Raw genomic sequence first — 18,736 nt, 5'->3', positions numbered from 1 at the left:
ACAGATGAAAGAAATTATAATAAAGCCATAAGACTTTTACCAGTAGAACATTTAATAAAATGAATAAATGTTTAAAAATTAGTGGAAAATATTAATGGAAAAAACAAGATATAAAACATTACGGTAGAATTTTAATTTTTGTTTAAAATGATATAAATAATTATAACTGCATATATGATAAAAAAAATTATGCCCAAAATATTAACAGGATAGTAGGCTTACTCTTGGTTATTGTCATGTATTTCTTATGTAATTAAATAAAACTAATAAATATTACCTTTTATAGAAACCAAGAGTCTGTAACTTTACCAAATAAGATGGTGGAAAATAATGTGAACTTTGCTAAAGGCATGAACTATCTTATCACTCAGCAAAACAGGACTGATATTCTGACCAGGTTTTAGAACCCCATATGCTTATTCTATGTCTCAATCTTGGCAGTGATTAAGAGAACATTATCCTTAGTTGCTCAGGCAGTGTTTTAATATTATTGCTGTGTTAAAGCTCTGTCTCACAGAGAACATAAGCCCCTCAGGGGAGTGACCCCACACCATCACCCAGACCTGGAACCCTCAGCACAGTTAGTTCTCTGCACACCTTAGGTGCTTCCTGAGCAGATGTCACACTTCACTGAGTTAAATACCAAAAGCCTGGTCAACTAAAACTTTCAACCTAAACAAAAGTATATATTATTGCCATAGTTCCTTTTAGACATTTTACATATTCCTTTAAGTTCTGAATCAATATTATCTCTAGTCTTAACCATTGGTGGTTGGTTTCAGGGATGTGGAAGTAAAGATTTCCAGTTAATTGCAGAAAGGCAAGAAGCAACTCTGAAATACAACCTTAAAAGTTGAGAAAAATGTTTAAGAAAATAACATTAAATTTATCAAGAAAATTAATGGTACCCTATAATTCCATAGAAGTGACACACAGTGAGAAAAAAGAGAAATTCAATAGATCAGTCTAGAAATCAGATAAATATGCCTGGGTACCATGGAGCAGAAAAACTGGTCTTGACAGCAGAACATCCTAGAGTGAGGCTTCTGCAGTGGTCAAGCTACGGCTAACCAGTAACCACAGTAGGCCAAAGTGACAGGAATAACCAAAAGAGAGTTGTAAAAATTATTTCGGTTTTGATAATCATAAACTTAGAGGAGACCATTAATTTTAGTAGCTGGACATTCTCTAGCTACCCTCAGAAGAGAAGAAGGAAATAGGCTTAAAAATCAGTCTCAGGGTCTCTTACTTATATAGGCAGGCTTGTGAGTGACTACTGCAGTAGTGGTTAAGCACAGGCCAACAGAAGAGGGACAGAGGGTGTATGTCAGGGGTCCCCAAACTTTTTACACAGGGGGCCAGTTCACTGTCCCTCAGACCATTGGAGGGCCGGACTATAAAAAAAACTATGAACAAATCCCTATGCACACTGCACATATCTTATTTTAAAGTAAGAAAACAAAATGGGAACAATTACAATAATTAAAATAAAGAACAAGTAAATTTAAATCAACAAACTGACCAGTATTTCAATGGGAACTATAGGCCTGCTTTTGGCTAATGAGATGGTCAATGTGCTCCTCTCACTGAGCACCAATGAAAGAGGTGCCCCTTCCGGAAGTGCGGCGGGGGGCGGATAAATGGCCTCAAGGGGCCGCATGTGGCCCGCGGGCCGTAGTTTGGGGACCCCTGGTGTATGTGGTAGGTCACCTCTAAGATGGAAAGGTTTAGGGGAGAGAATTGATACCAATATTATCTCAAGGTCATTTCCATCCTTATAATTCAATGATGTCTTAATAACTAATTGTACAACAAAGATTTATAAAACCCAGATAACACAGCCTATAGAGAATTACACTAAATCTACCAAAGAAACAATGTGAATAAAGCAGAATGTGTGCTTCTTTAATTTAATGACTATATCATGATGATACAGATTTTTGCTAATTTTATGTATGTCTACCCCACAGCATATTTGAATAGAATAAGATTAAGGCATGTGACCAAGCTGTTAGATACTGAGGTCAAGGACCATGTCTTATTATCTCTCTATCCCCAAGGCCAAGATATAGTAGATGACCAACACCTGGTTGTTGATGAAAGGTAGAAGCAATAATTATTCACTTCCGCAAGTAATATTTTAAGATACCTAAAACAATCTGAACAGCCAAAACGATTCCATGTTTCAACATACAAATGATTTTGGTCTACAGGTAAACTTCCTACCTCTCGATCCTTGAGTTTCATGGCAAGCACCAACTGATGCCTGTGGTTAGTGAGAGCCTCCCGATAATTTCCTTTGGAGAAGAATGCAGAGCCTAGATTCCCATGAGCTCGGCATTCTCCTGTCTGGTCACCTGATGGGTTTAAAAAAAAAGATCAAACTTCTCTGAGTTATAGCATTATTTAATACATAATAGCCATCTTAATTAAAGAGCCACAGTCCTACTAGCTAAGGTTTCAATGCCTTCTTTTATAAAAGCGTTTGTTTCTTTTATAAGACTACGTGGGAGGTTCTAGCCCTGAAACTTAAATCTCTAGCTAACAACTACTATAGTTGTCATACAACTGCAGTCAGGGACATAAGTGTCCTGAAAATGAGAGGTTAAAGACCTGACACAAACCAGCTGCTATTTAAGTCACTTCACTGCTCTGCTAATGACTTTTGGTTCTAAACAACCATCAGCTTGTTGGTTTAGTCATTTGACTCTAAACCTATAATATATTACTTCTTTACAAGTATGCTGATTCACCATATCCTTTCTCTTACTGCAACCCTGCAAGTCCTTGAATAATTGCAATAACAATAATTATAATCATAAGCCACACTTATTTTACAAATGAGGAAATGGTAGCACAGAGAACTCAGGCAACTTGCCGTAGGTTGCACTGCTAGTAAGTGGCAAAGCTAGAATTCTAAGCACAGCAGTCTGGCTCCATAGTCCACACTCTTAACCATTGCACTGTACTGTCTCCTCCAACAAAATGAATATACAGTCTAATGTAAGTAAAAAATTAAAATTAAGATAAAAGATTCACCCACCAATACTCTCATTTGGGACATTACATCTGTAAGCCCAAATCTCTGAGGAGGGCCATGAATATGTTAATTCACATCTCTTGGCCTCTTGGGAACCTTGATACCTTGTTATACTGAAAGCCCTAAAGACCTGAGTACGTACTCTAAAACAAAGAATGTTCTAGAAACTCACTTTTCATTGCACATGATACTACCATTTATGCCAGGTTAATCAGCCTTCTTTATTGCCTTTCTGTGCTGAAATAAAGGAGAGAAGTGTAACTCTACCTAAAGTCTTGGCTACATCCAAGTCCTGTTGCATGTATCCAGTGCTCTTCTCTGTGTTTCCAAGAGACCAGTAAGCACTGCTCAGGGCAGAAAAAACGGAGCCTCTCAGTTTGAGGCTGCAGGTGCCAATCTTCAGAGCAGCTTCTAAGACAACCACAGAGGCCCCATGATGGCCAGCTGTCAGAAGCTCCTGCCCAACCACAGACACGACCACAAAGGGGCTCTTGTCCAGTTTCATTTTCTGAAGCTGCTGATAAGTGGGCTCGAGAGAGTCTGAAGAAAAATAAAAAAATATAAGAACATATAGGAGAATACACAAAACAATCTTTTCTCATATGCTCTAGAAATAAATGCTTATCACACCTTTTTATAGTCTGTTTCAAGTACAAATTCTTCAACTTATAATCTAGCATCGCCCTCACTATCCAAGTATCCACATGAGTCTGAAACACCTTCAGTCTAGTCATTTCCTTCTCTTCACACATGCATGCAGATGCCACATTCATCCTCTCTTTTAGTCTGTCTTTGAACCTGACACAACACTTTCCCTGAATGCTTTCCCTTCTGCTGCCCTTTCAAAATATTATGAGCACATCCCTCAAGTTCTACCTCTACTGCATGGTATCCCCAGTCCTTCAGCCCACATTAATGCTACTGTATTTTTAGAGTTAGTGGTACGGTTTGGCCCTTAACTATTTTAGAATTGTTCCATGTGTGTTAATTTTTAAAATATTTTCTCAGTTAAATCTGAAAAAAAGCTATAGAACTGTTTAATACTTTATTATAACTCCATAACAATTGGCAGTAAGTAAAAAAGTTGCCATTGCCACATAGGTTAAAGTCACTAACATATTCGGAGTTCAATAAAGGTTTGTTAAACCTGAATCTGAATGATTTGATTAATAAACCCTGTTCAACTTTTTCCCTAGAAGATACAATAAAAAAAGCTCTCCCAATAAAGAACCTGTCATCCTCACTGGCCAAAGAAATCATCCAAGTTTATTAAGGTAAAGTGATAGAAAACAAAGTTTGAAGTTAGGTGTGAATGTGTATGACCTCTAAGCTCCATCTCCTCCTTTTCCTTTTTTTAAAACCAACTGCAAAGCTAATAACTATAACCCTAAAATGAGGCAGTACCTATAATGCATTTGTTGCTAGCCTTCCTGAAAACCTATTTCACATCAGTTGTTCCACTGTGCACAAGTACAAAACTATTAAGAAGGTTGGTCTCTTTAAATTGTGACTCTCTCAGCCAACAGTACTGCATTAAAATGTAACTTTTACAATTTATGACTTCAAACTTCAATTCTCCATTAAGGAGCTCTCGTTTGAATCAACATAGTCATGTAAACCTCGAAATCTACTGGTAGCTAGAGAATTTCCCCCTTCAATCAGATCACTAAACAGAAAACAAAGAACATTTTTACACCTGTCAAGATGCAAGCAGTACATAAAACCAGTAAATACTAGATAACCTATGAATTAAATACAAGCACAAGAACGATGGAATTGTTAGAATAAAAAAGAACAACACTATATAGAAGAACTGTGAGCAAAATTTTAGTGGTACCCATTGATGGGTTTGGCAGCCAGTGATGATCACATTATCATCCCACTGGCCAATTAGCAGAAGCAAAAATAATAGGATTTTAGAGCTTAAAAGACATTGAAAATATCTTTATCTTAGAAATAAAGAATCTGAGTATTAAATGATTCATCCAAGGTCAGACAATGTGGGACAGAGCCAAGACAGGAATCCATTGCAAGTCTCTAAGTCCAAGCCCTATAATACTGTATCACGCAAATTTTAATTGCTCACAAAAGAAACAAGTCTTGGCTAGTTTTAAGTAGAAAAGAAATACGCTGAGTGGCTGTTGAGAAAGGTGAAAAACCAGGCGTCCAGGCCCATAGTCAAAACCATGTCACAAATGCTTCCTGGTAAAGGCAACATAACTGTTTCAACTAAACACGGGACCACAGAGCTTCCAATACTGCCTCCAATGCTATTGAATGCCACCCTTAGACAATGGATGTTTCCCAAAACTGCAGATAGAATGAAAGAACTGTTTTCCAAAACCTGGAGATGACAATGAAAGAGAAGATGTCTTATACTAAAGAGGTTGGCCTCTATCCTCTAGGGTCTAGAGTCTAGGCCACGGGGTAAAGGTGGCCAGGACACTTGGCTTCACGCTTCAAAGAGGACAAAGTAAAAGGATAAATAATCACTTTTAAAAATCCAGAACTTTCAGATAAAAATACAGCAATGCTCACAAGAAACTCAGCTTTTCCTAAAACTGAGGCCTGCAAGACAGTTCTCTGAGAGTGTTCAGCAAAAGGACCCCGTGTAGTGTGCAGTGCTCATTCCACGCCCACAGCACTGTGCCTGCCATAAATACAAGAGCAGGATCCTTACTGTTGCTGCTTCCTCTTCAGTGCAAAGAAGGGCATCACACTGCAGAGGGGAGGGCATCCTACAAGGTTCCTGTGCAGGACATTCTAGTCATCGAGCTACAGAGGGGAGGGCATTCTAGTGTTTGCTTCTCAAAAACATTAGGAGGTAAGTATTGTTTCCCTTTTACAGGTAAGGAGTGAGGTACAGAGAAAGCAAGCAGCCTTGCTCAGTCAATGGAAGAGCAAGTGACAGTGCTGAAATGAAATACCAATCTTTTGAGGGGAGAAGTCTGTATTTTTAAAAAATATTTTAGAAAGAGGCCCCCTGTGAAAAGTCACTGCCCCTAAAAGAGTTACCAAGGGTAGACAATTAGATAAATAAAAGGTGAGCCCCAATTTGACCCCAAGAGAAAAGTTTACATATTCAACAGCCATTTGGCACCAGTACTTCATAAAAGCCTCCCTGGATCCCCTGGAGCTGGTGGAAACACCATGACAGGTTATAGCCCATAAATGTAATAGTCTCTACCACATTAACAGGAGAAGAGGAAATACACACAAGAGAACCCTCAGCAAGAAGTAGCCCTGGCGTCCTTAGAGGAACAAATAAAGGTAAACGCAATCTCACTTTGTAATTATATTATTAAATCTGTGTTTGGCAGCAGTGCTATGCTACACCATCCAAATTTGCATAAACATTCACAAGATACAATGAACTATAATTGCTGAAAGACTATCTAAAAAGGAGAAATGTAAAATAATAGGATAACTTGAGAAGTCATGAAAAGGAGAGCATCATTTTATATTTATACCTATTTTTATATTTTCATTAATGATTTAAAGAAAATACATTATATATAATAATGTAAACATAACCACAGGAGAAAGAGTTTAACTGATACCTGGTTAATTAGCATGAGTGAAAACATAAAAATAAAGGAGAGCAGACTGAATTCAGTTAGCAATATAGGGAGCAACAATATAAAAAAAAATCTAAAAGTTTTGATGTGGGCAAATATAACGTACTAATTTGAGAACAAGGGTATATTAATATGGATTGGCCCTACCTTTTTTAAAAAAATGAAATGTTAAAACTTCCCAAAAAGGCCAAACCCCAGGAACATTGTGCATATCATGGAAACTTTGCTTGCTTACACAAGCACCTGCACTAGGGAGCTTTCTCTGCTGCATTTAAAAATTACAAAACAAAAGCAACTGACACAAAAGACCAGACCTATATGTAACGTGACCCAGCCTACACTGCTATGCAACAATGGCAGAAACTTTAAAAAGCCGCAGTAGGCTAAACTAAAATGGGCAAAAAGTGGGCAGCAAATAATGATAGATTTTTGAATTACAACTACATGACAAAAATAGAGGTTTAGGTCATTAAGATGTGAGATGATGCATAGAACAACACTGTGAAAAGCAACAGTGTTGCTATAAAATGTTGATAAGAAAAGCCCACCTGGAGTAGAGAGGTGGTAAAGGCAATGCTAAAAATAAATGAGATAAATTAAATTGCTTTAAGGAAAGAGAAGAAACTATTGAAGCACTCCAGGCACCTGAGAGATGCAGCTTTCTCCAGGGTCAGCCTTAGGTCACTCAGGATAAGCTGGGAAAGAACGTGGCATAGAAAACCCTAACCATGAGAGCAGCACTGAGCTATTTCTCACAGTGCAGGGAAGATTTCCTTACATTTATCTAAACAAATTGCTTCAGAGGCAAAACAGTAAGTATGATTCTGCTGATCTCAACATGTTCACTACAATATTCCAAGGCGGCAGCAGAAACACTTCAAAATAAAGTTATATCTTCATGAACTATAAAAAAAAAGTTCATGTAAATTACTTGTGGAGGGGTGTAGGGAGAGAATGAGAAACTACTAGAAAAATGGAAAGGGGAGACAGATTGATTTTTTTGTTGTTGTCCATACTCACCCCACCCCCAACACCTATGCCCTGGAGCTATAAAGCGCATCTGCTCTAAGTCAGAGTTTATTAACAGCAGGTCCCCCAGTGGGAGAAACCATTAGGTTCCTGCTGCAAAGACTCCGCTTTGAATGGGGTTATAAAATCACATGAAGAGAGATTTCCTTATCACTTTTTTTCTAAAACATGAAATCTTTGACTTTCAGGAAAATATATTTTATAGCTATAAATTTCCCAGAGACTATGAGTACCATTTAGTTCATAAAACTTTTACTTAGCATACATTTTGAGCCAAGTACTATATCAGCCAGTATAAAACAATCTAATGCCACAATCATTGTCAAAACTAGATAAAATGTCTAATGATACTGCCATCAAAATTTTTAGGTTCATTCAAAACCATCCCTTTTCAAAGACAAAAACAGAGATCTGCTTAACATAATCTAATTAATATGAAACAATATCAGCTTTTCATTATATGCCATCAATCTACCTTAGTGTCTCCACCTCTCTGCAAAGCTGATAACTGGTGTACACTTTCACCCTTATCTTCCCAAGAGCTCATTCCTCCAAAATCAATGTTCCTCAAAGTACAGCCAACATGTTGTGGGTCTTAGAACTTCTCCAACATCCATAGTACTATGTTTAATCCTTTGTTTTTCCAGAATACCAATTGGTATAAAGTAAAATAACAGGATAAAAACATTTAAACTAGTGTTTGTTTCTCTCTCTTTCCTTTTAATTCAACAGAATCTTTGTAATGCTCCCCTGAAAATGTTACACACATAGCCTATAGATAGATTCATATTTCCTTTTTTGAAATATTAGAATGTCTAATTAATTTCTTCTCTTATTTGATTATTTCCATAGCATATTGGTCCAACTAAGCAAATCAGCTTACTACTTAGAAGTGTTATGATTTAGAATGCAGAATCTTAGAACTACAAAAAACATAAGGAATCTTCAGATAAATTTAAATACAGAGATATAGGTTCATTTACCCAGAGTAATACAGTTAGTTAATGCAAAATTCTAGGATGTAATCTAGGTCCATAAACTTCTGGGCCAGTAGCCTTACCACCACCATATTCTGCCTCATTGTCAGCTCCTAAGAATGATTCTTGATCTTCCTTTGTCTAAAATATATAATCTCTTATAGGGCAACTAAAACAGAAACTTTTGTGGAGATGAGCACAAAATTTTGAGAAAAAGCTAAATTTAACCAAGTTCTTTTCTTTTGTTTTTTTAATTATTTTTAAGTAAGAGGCGAGGAAGCAGAGAAAGACTCCGGCATGCACCCGACCAGGATTCACCCAGCAAGCCCTACTAGGCAATTATTGGCCAGCGCTGGGCCACAGCTCCAGTTGCTTGGCAACTGAGCTATTTTAATGCCTGAGGTGAGGCCATGGAGCCATCCTCAGCACCAGAGGACAACTTTGCTTGAACCACTCTAACCATTCAAGCCATGGCTGTGAGAGGTGGGGGGGGAGAGAGAGAGAGATAAGGGGGAGGTAGAGAAGCAGATGGTAGTTTCTCCTTTGTGCCCTGACTAGGAATTGAACCTAGGACTTCTACATGCTGAGCCAATGCTCTTCCACTGAGCCAACCGGCCAGGGCCTTTAACCAAGTTCTAAGGACAAATTGTTACTATCTAAAAATGTTCTTTTATTTCTTCATGCTTAGAAGTTTCTTTCCAGTAAGTAAACCTAGAAAAATATGAAAAATCTACCCTATTATTTATTTCCTGGAACAAAAATTAAGGCTTAATTATAACACTGTGAGAGAGAAATGGGAACTACCACTGACTTTAGATAAATAAACAAAATAGTCATTGCTTTCAACAGTGTATAAAAAAATCACAACGTAACTTTTTTATTTAATAAGGGTAACATTTTAAATTTTAAAAAGAAATAAGTAAAATATACAATCTTAGCATATTTGATAACCTATCAATTTTCAATACCTGAGTCTAAAGTCTTTGAAGGCTACAGATGTTCTACTTTAAATTAGTGTCAAATTAAATATTTTGATCATAATTACCTCTCATGGGAGATTTCATGGCAGCTTCTACCATCCCCACTAAAAGCTGGAGACTCTTGGGGTCCTGAGCCAGTCCAGATGCAAAAGCTGCCAGGGCATCCGCATGACGTCCGAGGTACTGGAGGGCAACACCCTGTCGGAAGTATGCCTGAAAATACAGGAAATACAATGCATGTTTTACTTACACACTATGCTCCAACAAAGCTGATGATGACACTTTATTAGAAGAACAGGTAAACAGAACTATGATGGAAATGCTCTTGACAAAAGCCTAGTAAATAATTCATAATCAAATCAATTTCTTCAACATTATAAAATGTAAGCATACTGCTTTCAGGTAAATTATATTTTAAACTTTGATTCTTTTCACTTCTTGAACACTTACAAATTTTATCACATTATTTGGTGTTTTTTGTGTGTGTGGTTTTTTTTGTAGAATTTTATTTTCAGGGGACTGATACATTAAAAATGAATATATTTTAATTCACATAATGTCATTAGTAATGACCTTTCTATAAACATGGTTGGCAAAATAAAAAAGGTACAGAAGGAGGATGAGAAAAGTTTTCAAGCTTAACATCATACCCAGTTCTCCCTTCATCTTTTTCTGTTAGCACGGCATTCTGCCAAGTACCGAAGAGCGAGTAAAGCTGAGTGGACCACAAAGGGGTTGGAACGGTCCATAAATAAAATAAGGCCAGGCAGACATCCCTGATCCTGGACAATGGCTCTTCTATTTAGTGGATCTGCCGCTAGGTCCTGTAGCTGGATAACTACTGATAGAGCATCAGGTTCTTCATTCATGGTGGAAGATGAAGAATTCATCTTCTAGGCCATGCACATAAACAAAATCTTCTTAAATTCGCTGCAGAGCTTCAGGAGACCCGGGCCTGCTGCACCATCAGGGCCACGCCGATGGATGAGGCAGAAGGACCCGGAGGCGCAGAGCAGATCCTCAGATCGCAGCCGCGGCCTCGGAGACAGCAAACCATCAGCGTTACTCTCAGAGGCAAAGAGCCTGGTGTTTTTTAATATATTCCTTTTATTGTTTTTTGATAATTTAAAAAACATTTTTTATTCCACCTTTCATATCATAAGCTCCTCAAGCACAAGGTTTTAGGGATTTCTTTAAATCTCAGTGGTTCATTTTAAGATAAATGAGACACTCAAATTCCACTTATTTTATATTTTCTCTTTCATATAATTAATGGGGGAAATCAATATGTAATTATTAAGACAATTTTAATAATAGTAACATCACATGGCTATATTTTTTTTATTGATTTTTAGAGAGAGAGGAGTGAGAGAGAAAGAGAGAGAGAGAGAGAGAGAGAGAGAGAGAGAAGGGGGAGGAGCAGGAAGCATCAACTCCCATATGTGCCTTGACCAGGCAAGCCCAAGGTTTCGAACCGGCAACCTCAGTGTTCCAGGTCGACGCTTTATCCACTGCGCCACCACAGGTCAGGCATAATGTGGCTATATTTAATGTAGTATTTCAAATATAATATTTAAAAGCTGTTATCTAAAATATGCCTCCTTTGCTTAGAAACAAAATAAGAATGTTGTTCTAGTCTTTAATTGGATTAGTTTTAAAACTAGTATCATCAGTTGATGATAGGAGAATGTCCCTTCTTCCAGTTAACTGCAGAAAGAGCCAGAAAATTGATGAAATATTTAAATTTTAGAATAGTCTTAAAGAAGCACAGTTTGTTTTCAAGCACACAGAGTAAAAACAAGTAAATGAATAAAATGTTACTAGTATATAACCAGCAAAGGAACTTATTCCTGATTAAATAACACATAAAAATGACAATGCATTCATTCTGTTTACATAACATCTGCTTCTAAAATACTTAGCCTCCTATTTAACTTAAACATTCTTACAATACTATATGTTTATAACGCAAATTAATCTTTTCAGTCAAATATACTTTGAGTTGTCACAAATTGTATTTATGGAATCTAAATGAAGTTTCAAACAACTAAAACTACTATTTACTAAACTTAATACATAATAATATAATTTTATATTACATACACATTCACACACAGAATGAGAACACCTTTAATGTTTAGAAAACATATTTACTTATCTTATTTCATTTTTACAACTACCCTTTGAGGTAATTTAAGATAGGCAACATTATTCAGTGTTTCTACTAAGAAACAATCTGTAAACAGAATGAATACTCATAGATGACTACAGGCTATTCAGACTTTTATTAATTTAAATTATTAGCAGCTGTTAAAACTCAGACCCCCCAGTAAGACAATAACCTGTAAATGTACTTTCATTACTAATTCATAAGATCACTTCCTTTCATTGGGCTCAGCCATTGTTTTCATATTTAATATGTTTTATAGACATTTTTCACTATCCTTTTTGTTTCACATTTTAGGTGATTTCTAAAATGCAAGAGACAATATATGCCACATTGCCACTAAAAATAACTATTGTTTACATAATTTTAGAAGTGCTATATTAAAGCTTCACTAAAAGAATTTATATTTATTTGGATAATATGTACATGCCAAATACCTGTAAACTGTAATTCTAATTTATGGAGGGAGATGAAAGATGTCTTTGATAATTGATTTCAGATATATATTTTAAAAACCAAAACTCTGTGATGATCATTTCACAATATATGTAAGTCAAATCATACTTTAGAACTTAACCTTATTCAATGTTGTATGTCAATGATCTCTCAATAAAACTAAAAAAAAAACACATAAAAGTCTTAGTCATAATGGGTTTTGATAATGTCTTGCATTTTAAAGCAAAACTTTATCATTCATTACTTCGCTGAGAGAACTGAAAAATATGACTTATCTACTTATTAGGTTGGTCAATTTGTGTTATATGCCAGATACAGTATCAAGTTCACACAGCAGTTAAAGAATAGTGTGCATGTTTTCTTTTCTAAGGCCATTCAGTAATTAGATGAGACAAGGTATGACTGGACCATGTTGCCCACAATCTTGGTTTCCTTTCTTCAGAAGATTTTGAAAAGAGGTACAGAACGCTCAAAGGTCTCCCTTGGTCCTCCCTAATTCCCTTCCACACTCACCAACCCAACCTTATAAGATTTTTCTGTTAAAAGCTTAGAGTGATACCCCTGACAAGAAAGCATAATAAGTCAAGCTCTGACAAATCCCTGTTCCTAACTCAGAGTGGGGATCTCCCAACTTTGTTCTATGCAATATTCAGTGTATGTACAAAAGGCTTTTGAATAAAAATTATAGATACTTCTGTGAGAGGTATGCCACAATGGAGTTCAAGTGGATGATAATAAAACCTAGATTGTGGGTTACTGTGATATAATAAAAAGAATCAGCACAGTGCCTGGACAGAGTAAGTACTCAATAAAATTAACTATTTTGATTATTAGTTAATAAGAAAAGAATCTTAAGAATACATAATTACAAACTAACATAATGTAAAGAGTTCAACAAATACTATTCAATATATTATTCAATTCCTATCATTGCTTCATTTGCTCCTCCTCTAGCTCCATAAAAGACTATTGGCAACTGGGAAACACTGCAGAAAGGCTCCCAGACAAAATCTAACCATCTGACAAAAAGAAATTGGTACTATCAGGTCTTGGAAGATAAAACAGCCACCCACAGGATCCCGGGCCAGCCTCTTCCAAAGCAAAGGTCAAAATGTGCTGAGATCACAGAAAATTGATGTAATCGGCTGTAGCCTATGTGCTTCAACCCTATTGATTCCTGTTACTAATTTTTCTTTTCCTCAGAATCAAAGGTCTCCCATGAAGCTGCTTAATCTGGGAAAGGGGAAATTTTTGATCACTTAGAATTAAGCAGAGGTAAATATATGTGCAGCATGCCAAGGGATGGTGGGGTTTATGGAGCAATATTGAACACTTGGTGCCCAGCTAACCTCAGAAAATACATTCCCACGCATATGCCACATTCTGGTCACTGGTTATGTCACAGATAGAGAAGGAAGGGCAACATGAATTGACTATTAAGAGCACCTACACTCTGAGAACAACAGTTTTAAGTGGAAAGTTTAGCCAAGAAAAGAAACTTATAGGGAGCTACTTAACATTGGACTAAAGGTGGGATGCCTACATTTTCAAGCATTACAGTCATTCATTTATTTTTTGTTGTTCAAAACAAAGAACTCTCAGTGATTATTCCACATATGCTACTAAATCACCTCACAAATACAAGTGGGTTACAAGAATAAGTTCATTTATCCCTTCCTTCCTTCCTTCAATTAACATTCCCTAAAAACCCACAGCACCAGGCACTGCGCTGTGTACCACAAATATAAAGAAACAAAGGCAGGACTCATACCCTCAATGTGCTCACAGTCTATAAGGGAAGAATATAAAAAGCTATAAATATCTTAACTGCTACCTTCAGAACTGCTTACTAGTAGTGAGGTTTTGTAATACTGAAGCAGTAATAAAAATGTAACTGATGACTGAAGTACTTATGCCCTGCTGTTAAAACTGTATTTGTTCTATATTAAGTGGCCATTCTTCTCAACTCAGAGAGTTTGCTATAGACAAATGATTGTGCCCTTCCAAAATTAATGTGTTGAAACTTAATCCTCAATGTAATGGTGGGGCTTTCAGGGGTAATTAAGTCATGAGGTGGAGCCCTCATGAATGAGATTAGTGCCCTTATAAAAGAGACCCCAGAAAATCCCCTCTCCCCTTTTACCGTGCAAGGACACAGGAAGGAGACAAGTATCTATTAACCAGGAAGTGGACCCTCACCAGACACCAAATATGCCATCAGCTTTTTTAAATGTTCATACTTTTGGCATTGGCTTGTATAGGCTTCAATTATCTAGTAAATTCGTTATTTGGGGAAAACATCATATACATGTTAAATAAGGTTCTTTGGCCTAAGTGGAAAAGAAGACCAAAAATGTATTTGTTGAAACACGAAATAGTCCTTTCTCCCAGAGTTTATCCTAAAACACTGATTATTAGAATTACTACAAGATGTTTGGAGGCCCAAGCCTTATACCTATTTTAGAATTAATAAGAGTCCAGCTTTACCAAATCCATCCTGCCACTATAAATTATGAAAAGTTTTACTGCATATACGTAGATGTTTTATTTTCTAAAACCTTTTTATAGTTATATCGTTTGTTGAACCATTATTTGTGCCCAACACTATGGTAGGTACTTTCCATAGTTTATCACTAACCCTAGCAATATTCTATATGAGGTTCTTATGACAACTATTACAAAAAAAGAGGTGGTTACAAAACCTGCCCCAAACCATACAGATATAAAGAGAGACAAGCCTGCTGCCAAACTCTTTCCACCATTTAACATTACCTTTTTGATAAAAATATTAAAAAGAAAATGGAATTCAATTAACCTCTAAATCAAGCCTTTTGTTTGGGAATTCTTGTACTTGCAAAATTCAACCAATGGAGGCAGAAATAAAGGAAAATCAGAAATGACACAGAAAATTTATGAACATGAATATTTAATCTCTATTCCATTAGCGACCGTTGATTGTAGAACAATTTTTAATGAATTGGATGGAAGGAAAATTCATTTCATTAACCTTTCATAAAAATGTATTATTGAACCAAACAGGCCACTGTACTTGTAACTCAGTTCGATGTTAATTAGATTACAGGCATGAGGCTTTAAATCAAAGAGAAACAAAAGGAGCCATCAGCAAGCTTCTTAGCCAATGCTTGTTTGTTTGCTGGCTAAAATGGGTTTTTACCTGTAATACAATTTGCTATGCTTCTTTTATTTTGTGACATTTTCAAGTGAATTTTATCTTGCTTCTATTTGCTGACACTTTACATTAAAAATAAAAATAAAACCTTGAGTATCAGCAAAGACACATTCTTCATGTAGCAATGTGTTTTACCTGCTCAGCTGGGAGTAATCATTTCTATCTCTCCAGAAAACTACACTTCTATTTTTTACTAGTCTGTCTTATTGTATGCTGAAAGCACATGCAAGAGATTGGAGGCTATTTTAGAAAACACCATTATTTAGTTTGCAACCCAGAGTCAGAGGCCCAAATGGCCTCAACATAATGTTCTAACTAAATCTGCAGCTGTGAATTGCTTTTCTCCCCAGCATTGGCTTTTGGTACATTTGATGTCAATTTCTAAAAAAAAAAAAAAATCTGCTCTCAATCCTGATTATTTCATATCACACAATCTATTTCTTTTTCAAAATAATTTTAAACTAATTGTACCAAAAGTGTTAAAATACCTTTCTAAAAAAGAAATTAGAAGTTTGACAATAAGTTAAAGAAAAGATAAAATGACAACCAGGAGTTAAATAAATAGGTATCATTTCCTGGCACTGGAGGAATTGCCAATGTTAAAGTATATGTCAGACTATAAAATGTGTGTACCATAATCTGGAATTTCTCTCTAGCTTTAAAAATAAACAATGAAAAAATTTTGGAGTCCCCTAGAGCAATGGTTCTGAACTTTCAATATCATATGCCTTCATTCTATGGGTGTGGTGTAGGAGAAGTATAAATTTGTGCCAAGAAGGAAATCACAGGGAATTTCCTGAACATCTTCCAAGAAATCATCTGCATTCAGCATGAGTTTGGTGCTCCTATTCGACCAATCCTCCCCCTACCCTGGAACACAGAGCATGTGTGCCTTCACACACATAGCCTGGTCCTAGGGAATGTGATAAGATCAGAAGCAAAATGCAAAAAAAAATAAGGGTGAGCAGAAAAAATGGTGGGTTCAGAAAAACAATAAAGCCAACAATGTGGGAATTAAAGGATCCTGAATTCTCACTATTAGAAAAAACACCTGGCATCTCACCTCCCATAATGCAGATATATCCAAACCATGCCAGATTAATGGGAACCCACTCCCTCTAGAAGCAGTCTATTAGAAATTATTGCTGTACGTGTAATGAGACATATGAGTTCTACATAGGCTTCCTTGAGCAGATATAATTCCACCATTAGTGACTCACTCCTTGATCTTTCTGAGCTTCCAAATCTATAAAATGTCAAATTTATTTGAAGTTTCTAATAGAGAATATTTTAAATTAATAAACTTTATTTTTAGGGCAATTCTAGCTACACAGAAAAACTGAGTGAAAAGTAAAGAGAATTCACGTATAACCATTGTTGTGACACATGTTCAACCCCCCACCCCACTATCAATATCCTGCACCAAGTGGTACCTTCTCACAATCAATGGAAAGTTATTTTCATATGAATGGCTCAATAAGAGAACAGAGAAATAAATCAGTGAATTCAAATTTAGCTCAATAGAAATTACCCAATCTTAACAAGAGAGAAAAATAATGGAAAAACAAAAATGAACAGAGCTTCATGAATATGTTGGCTAATAACAAAAGGTTTAACATTTATGTCATTGGAGACCCAGTAGGAGACAATAAGATAGGTGAAGCAAAAAAACAAACAACCCCCCCCCAAAATCTGAAACAAACAATGGCTGAAAATTTTCCACATTTTATGAAAGATACAAGCAGACATATAAACCTGCAGATCTGAGGTTAGCAAACCCCAAACAGGATTAACCCAAAGAAATATCAAAATCAAATTACTGAAAACAAAAGACAAAAAAAAAAACCATCTTGACAGCAGCCAGAAAAAAAATGTCATATTACATGTAGAGAAGCAATTTAAATGATGACAGATTTCTCATCACAAACCATGGAGGCCAGAAAGCAATAGAAAGACTATTTCAAGTGCTGAAAGAAAGGAACAGTAAGCCTGGAATTCTTTAATCCTTCAGGAAAACATTCTCAGAAATGATGCTGAAATAAAGACATGTCATATGAAGGAAAACTAAAAAAGAATATGTTACCAATAAACCTACTCTAAAAGACATACTAAAGGAAGTTCTTCAGATACAAGGGAAATAACACTACAAGGGGACATGGCAGTACAATAAGTCCAAATAAATAGATGAAAAACAAATCAGAAAAGAAAGAACTATCCCTATGAGTAACCAATATGATTATCAACATAAACAATCCTAAGGAAAATACACACACAAAAAGCTCTTAGGACAAACTGATATAGCAAGTCAGTAAATACAAAATTAACAGAAAAAACAACCATATTTTATAACAGCAAAGAATAACTAAAAATTGAACTTTTAAAAACAATACCATTGGCAGTAATTTCAAAAATTAAAATATTTAGATGTAAATCTAACAAAATATGTATAAGATGAATATGCTGAAAACTACAAAATACTCATAAAAGAAATCACTGAACACTTATATAAGAAACATACCATAGTTATGAATTAAAAGACTAAATACAGTTACAATGTCAACCCTCCCCAAACTGAAAAAACACGAATAGATTTAATACAATGCTAATCAAAATCAAGTAAGATTCTTTGTACATACAGAGAGCTGAGTCTAAAAATTTATACAGAAAGGTACTACATTCAGAAAGGGTGGTATGAGATGGTTTACTTAGCTCACATAACAACTTTGGGAAAGAGGCATTATTATACCCACTTTTAAAATGAGGAACCTGAGTTCAGAGATGTAAAGAAATTTGATCAGTTTGAACAGTTTGAACACCTACTGGGGAAGAAGTCAATCAGGGTGGATTGATGGCAAAATCTGTGCACTTTTCACCTACATCATGCTGTCTCCCTACTTCCTAATGGTGTACTATGACTCACTCCCAAAGAGTCTCCTTTCTCAATAAAGTAGATTGGATTAGATTAAATAGATTAAAAAAAAACAAATTTTTAAAAAACATTTTATTTATTCATTTTAGAGAGAGAGAAGGGGTTAGGAGCAGGAATCATCAAGTCCCATATGTGCCTTGAACAGGGAAGCCAGGGTTTCAAACTGGCAACCTCAATGTTCCTGGTCGACGCTTTTATCCACTGCACCACCACAAATCAGGCGATAAACAGATTTTGTTTTAAAGAAAAATAATTATATCACAGAAACATAATAAACAGGATTTGATGACAATAGGTGCAATTGAAATATATGCTGTTTCTTTGCCTGTGTACATTCAGGGATCTTAAGTACTTCTAAATAACATCATACTGCTGACACATGTTTAGTAA

At 35.9% G+C, this 18,736-nt stretch overlaps 1 protein-coding gene across 1 annotated transcript in view; it reads right to left on the bottom strand.

The window, feature by feature from the left end:
• Positions 1-18,736, bottom strand: part of TTC28 (tetratricopeptide repeat domain 28) — a 654,105-nt gene that overhangs the window by 314,824 nt on the left and 320,545 nt on the right. Inside the window, exons 3-5 of the mRNA XM_066370598.1 lie at positions 9,670-9,817; positions 3,308-3,580; positions 2,227-2,357 (exon numbers count right to left, since the gene is read on the bottom strand). Coding sequence (XP_066226695.1) covers positions 2,227-2,357; positions 3,308-3,580; positions 9,670-9,817 — 552 coding nt within the window. The remainder of the gene's footprint in view (positions 1-2,226; positions 2,358-3,307; positions 3,581-9,669; positions 9,818-18,736) is intronic.

The sequence above is a fragment of the Saccopteryx leptura genome, chromosome 2 (assembly GCF_036850995.1).
Source record: "Saccopteryx leptura isolate mSacLep1 chromosome 2, mSacLep1_pri_phased_curated, whole genome shotgun sequence".
In the NCBI taxonomy this organism is placed as follows: domain Eukaryota; kingdom Metazoa; phylum Chordata; class Mammalia; order Chiroptera; family Emballonuridae; genus Saccopteryx; species Saccopteryx leptura.
The sequence above is the reverse complement of the archived record's forward strand: the minus strand, read 5'-3'. Positions and strand labels throughout refer to the sequence as shown.